Below are 5,029 nucleotides of genomic sequence, written 5' to 3'. Positions count from 1 at the left end.
GCTTCGTCAAGAACAGCTGCGGTGCCCATATGCCCGAAATCATTTTCAAATGTTAATGTCACGTATTGATCTTTCGAATAAAAAAAAATTTTGATTACAATTTAATTTTTTGTGTTATTTTTTACAATTTCAATTTCTATTGGGCTCAAAAAAACACCCTATATTATTAAATCAAGAATTGATTTTTTCAAGAACTTAATTGGCTGCCATTTTTAAAAAGGAATGGCTTTGAAATGAAAGACATGGCTCTTTATCTTTAGGACAATATGCACTTTCATAATTCTAATTTAAATCTTCTCCTAAAATAAGTGCTCTTTTTTTATTTCTGGCTCCAGGAGATTGCTTAATTCATCTTTTGAAAAATGGATCCTAGGTGTCTGGCTGGGCAACTGAAATGTATAATTTATCAGACTTCTTTAAATTAAGAAGACAAACATAAAAACTTGTACTCTCATGATGCAAGAAGAATCTGACAAGAGTAAGACCGCAGAGTTCTAAGAAGAAACCCGGGTCTAATCCCTGATAAGATCTCCAGGTAGTCCTCAGGCAGAAGAGACAAAAACATACAAATGGGGGTGGCCACTATCTGTACCCCATCTAAGGGAATAAAGGGAAATCTTTACTTCCATCTACAGCTGGCTTACATCTGGCCCAAAGCATAAATATTCTAGTCTCTAAAAATATAAAGATCACATAAAGAAAACTCATGTCACTTTTCCGTCTGATAAGTCATATATGGACTTTGTCATAATAAAAAAGAAAAATTGCCTTCATATTTATGACTACACTTGTAATCTTCAACATAAGAATAGAATGGTCCTTGAATTTGAATTATTATTGAAGGTAATATAAACCTGAAACATATAGCAATGAAACATTTATGTTTTAATACCAGAGTTAAATAACCAACCATCCATGATTTTCTGTATATATGTTCCTATATTTGATATTTGATGCCGAATATCAAATATTAACTTAGTTACTAGTGGTTAAAAAAGGTTACTTAAATTGGTAAAAATATTATTATACGCCAACATACAAAGCCCCACGTTCCGGGGCTTCATCAGTGCTAAGTAAAAAAAAGATTCAAACTTTATTAAGTATGTTAGGATTATAGGAATACTTTATATTTTATTACAGTAATATGTAATAAAATATACTTATTTAATTTTGTTTTTCAATGTGACCTGGAATATTTGTATGTGTTGGAATCGATTATATTTAGCATATTGTTAGGAAACCACAAATATAACGCATATAGACTATAAATTTTATATTTTATAGCGTGGAGCAAGCATAGGCTTCAATTCTTGACAGCAAGGCCTCAAGAAGACATTTGTCTTTTTTGATGGATCGTTGTATTCATGTCCTTTGGACCAATCGTACCCCACCGCATAGGCGAATATTTGGCCATTGTTAGAAATAGCGCATTTACTAATGGACTGGTCCTTAAAATCTGACACATGCAACCTCGTCCTAGAATCTTTGTCCCAGAAGATGAACCTTCCATCTGAACCAACAGTTGCCAAGGTACCATGGACAGGATGAAACGCGATATCGTTAACAGCATATATCTCTTGACATCCACCAGGAGATTCAGTCCGATGACATTTGAAAGTAAAATTACTACTCGGTTCTTGGATATACTGTATCGCTACCTTGCCTTCGACGCTTCCGACAGCGTATCCTGTTGGTCGGTTTTCTTTATTCATGAAGATGGAAACGCACCTCATCTGCAATTTTAGAGGATAATCGGGCCTGGAGTACTCTTGTGGACCACAGTCCAGTTGATAAACGATCAAGTTCTTTGAAGCTGTTCCGACGATGGCCATTGGGTATTTGACATCGGCGCAGTAGCAGCGTTCTGGTAGAGAGATGCAGCTGATTGGCTGAGGAGTCCTTGTGTCCCAAAACTTGAGAGTCCGGTCCCAGGATCCAGTCATGAGGCAGGAATAGGACGGTGTCTTGATCCAATGGCACGTCTTTACTGGAGCGTCGTGGGAAGCGATTGGGTAAGATTGATTTGTCGAGAGATCCCAGCATTTTGCAATGTTTTCACTTCCAGCTATGAAGATTTTTGAACCGTCGTCTATCCAGCAGACGTCAAGAACAGGTCCTTGCATGGTTTGGATAGATTTAGGAATGGTCTTTCCGGATGCCTCCACTTCCCAGCACCTAACGTTATTGTCCCATGAACCAGCAACTAGAAGTGTCTGATTCATAGTCGGAGGGCTAAAAGCTAGCGATGAAACGGTATCCTCTGGAGGCAAAGCTACATCGAAGTCTTTCATGCAATTGCTACTAGCTGGACTATTTTGTAAACCGAGACCCATGGCAGTAGTCATATCTCCGCCTCCGAATGTCTAGAAACGGTTCCTCAATTCACATAGCTGCACAGAAATAATAATGTAAAATATTTGAAAATATTTCTATATTTCTTTACAATAAATAAAATAAAACAAAAAGAAATGAAAATACGTTCATACGTATTGGCCAGGATGAAATCGTTGGCCCTTAATTTGACAGCATAATCTGATTTGAATTTATAAGAAAAAAGAGTTCATAAATAAAATTTCAATTACATTTATTTATTTCTGTGAATGGAATATGGTTCGGGTGCGGTCAAAAAAACTCAAATAGTAAATGAGTATACGTTTCGCCCCACGTTGCAAGGCTTCTTCAGGGCTAAAAATCTGTATCCCCACTCATTTGGTATATAAACTTTCTTAATCACTTACACATATTGTATCCCATTATTTTATACTTTATTTCTTCTTTGTTTTTCTATCTATGATAATTTTTTTTTTTTTTATAATTTTGTAAATATTTCTTCTCCCCCTCTATTATGTATATTATCATTTATTGTTTACCTAATTTTTATTTTTTTTGGCATTTTTTTACTTATAATTATTTTCGTTATTATGTGACGTACTCAACTACCATCCCCACTCCTCCCAATACAACCGGTTCACTCTGACTTAGACTTCCGTCAAAAACAGGTATGAATTCTGTCTCATTAATTTTCATTTGATTTTATTCTTTTCTCTTTTTATCTCTTAATTTGTACTTTCTTATCTTATTTTATCTCTTATCTTTCTGTTTCTATTACCGTTTTCATTTACTGTTTACAACCATTAATTTTTCTTATTAAATTTTACTTTTCATTGTATACCCTTGTTATTTTCCACTTATTTTTGTCAAGTGTTTGTATCTATTTTAGCCCAAACGAAGTCTTGCAACGTGGGGCGAAACGTTGGCTCAAATAAAAATAGTATACCCATTTACTATTTGAGTTTTTTTGACCGCACTCGGACCATATTCCATTCATTGATACAGACAGTCAATTAGCAATCTTCCAGTATTTATTTATTTCATTTAATTATTATAAATGAATTAAATAATAAAACATTTTACGTGTTCAATCCACATAAAATCATTCCTGTCAATTGCTGTTATTTTTTTCTTTTATATTTAATTATTTTAAGAAACAATCCACGTATGGGTCATTTAGCCTTAATTGCCGAGTAAAAAAAGGATATACTTGTAATTTAATAGTTTTGGGGTGTACCCTTGACCACTTACTGAACGGAGGCAAGCGTCCGAGTTCATGGCTATGGTTATAATAAGATGTGAAACTATTGGGAACCTGATTTCATTAAATTTTATTTACTATTTCATTAAATTCATTAAATTCACAGTTTGTTTACTAACCTCCAAGATGATATGGAGATCCGCTGGTGTATCAAATAAACATTTGAGGTTTGCACCGAATTCAGTCAAAATGTGTTTAATAGTTAGTTGTGTTCCACAAATTATATGGATAAGTGTTATGTGGAATACCTGTTGAGAATCTCTGGCCACAAGATAACCGTGGGTTAGGCGCGTATGACCAATTCCAAGGCGCGTCAAAATCACCTTTCTGCGCACAATTCACTTCTGATTTCCCTTAATTTATTACCAGTAACTCTTGCCCACATTTGTCTCTATTCAAATTTAATCCTCTGCATAATGTTGGCAATGAAATCACCGACAAGCACTCCGCAATATGTAATTTTGTCAGAAATCGCCACTAGTTCGTTTTTTTTTGGGGGGGGGGAGGGAGGATTGAAAAACATTTAAGCTTTTGTTGATTTCAACCATTTCATCTGTATAGCTACTACATATTGGTGACAAAGACAACCTACTGTTTAAGCTTCTGGGTCCAATTGTTCATTCCGTATTAAATCGAAGATACATTTTTCGCACAACTATACAAAAAACCATTTAACAGTAGTAAAAATTATTCTTTAGCCATCAAAACATATCTTTTTAAATATAGATCCTCTTACAGCAGTCTATATCTCTATTGTTTATTTTATTTTTTTTGTTTTTTCACTCAAATAAATATACTTATGATGACCATCCTCGCATTCTCCCTTCATTGGATTATTACTGTAATTTTGAAAGTATTTTATCGTAGAATCATTCATTGTAAGTTATTCCCATATACTGAGCAATTGCAAAAAAAGTTTAAAAAATAAATATTTTACAAAAATTTATGGATAAGTATATAAGAAGGTTTATCTCACTCATGACGACAAACATGTACACGAGTATGGATAGTACATACATTGGCGTTAAGATATCTTCCATGAAGGAACAGTTTAGAATCTTTCCACTATGTCAACAATCCAGTATGAATGTTTTATATTTAGATTCTTTCAAATCCAGTTTTAAATGTTCTTTACTCACCTTGGTACGCTTATTCATTATAGTTTTGTTCTAAATTATTAAATTTTGTTCTGCAAAGTTCAAACGTTAAACTATTTGAAATATTCTACACAAAAAGGGTTCACATGTGCAATAATAATAAGAAAACAAAAAATATATTAACTTGATTTAGTGAATGATAACACTTTCTTCCTTCTTACTTTATAATAATTTATTTCTTATTACATAGCAACGTTTCGGGAGATTTCCCCCATCTTCAGGCTGCTAAAATTAAATTCAACAAAACTATAACCATGTGCTTGTAACAACATTACTATAT

At 33.6% G+C, this 5,029-nt stretch overlaps 1 protein-coding gene across 4 annotated transcripts; it reads right to left on the bottom strand.

Moving 5' to 3' along the window:
• Positions 1-1,258: 1,258 nt before the first annotated feature.
• LOC106688149 (protein Rae1-like) lies at positions 1,259-4,847 on the bottom strand. 4 transcript variants are annotated; one of them, XM_067047394.1, is made up of 2 exons: positions 4,732-4,847; positions 1,259-2,390 (listed from the first exon to the last, which is right to left on the bottom strand). In XM_067047394.1, the coding sequence occupies exon 2, from the start codon at positions 2,343-2,345 to the stop codon at positions 1,272-1,274; it is 1,074 nt and encodes a 357-aa protein (XP_066903495.1). In that variant the 5' UTR covers positions 2,346-2,390; positions 4,732-4,847; the 3' UTR covers positions 1,259-1,271. The 4 variants fall into 4 exon arrangements, with proteins under 4 accessions (XP_066903495.1, XP_066903496.1, XP_066903494.1 ...); XM_067047395.1 differs by having other exon boundaries at positions 4,610-4,843; XM_067047393.1 differs by having other exon boundaries at positions 1,259-2,363; positions 4,732-4,839.
• Positions 4,848-5,029: the final 182 nt, after the last annotated feature.

Source organism: Halyomorpha halys, unplaced genomic scaffold (genome assembly GCF_000696795.3).
Source record: "Halyomorpha halys isolate HHAL.00 unplaced genomic scaffold, Hhal_1.1 Scaffold1065.1, whole genome shotgun sequence".
Classification (NCBI taxonomy): Eukaryota; Metazoa; Arthropoda; class Insecta; order Hemiptera; family Pentatomidae; genus Halyomorpha; species Halyomorpha halys.
This window is presented reverse-complemented; position numbering and strand designations above follow the sequence as displayed.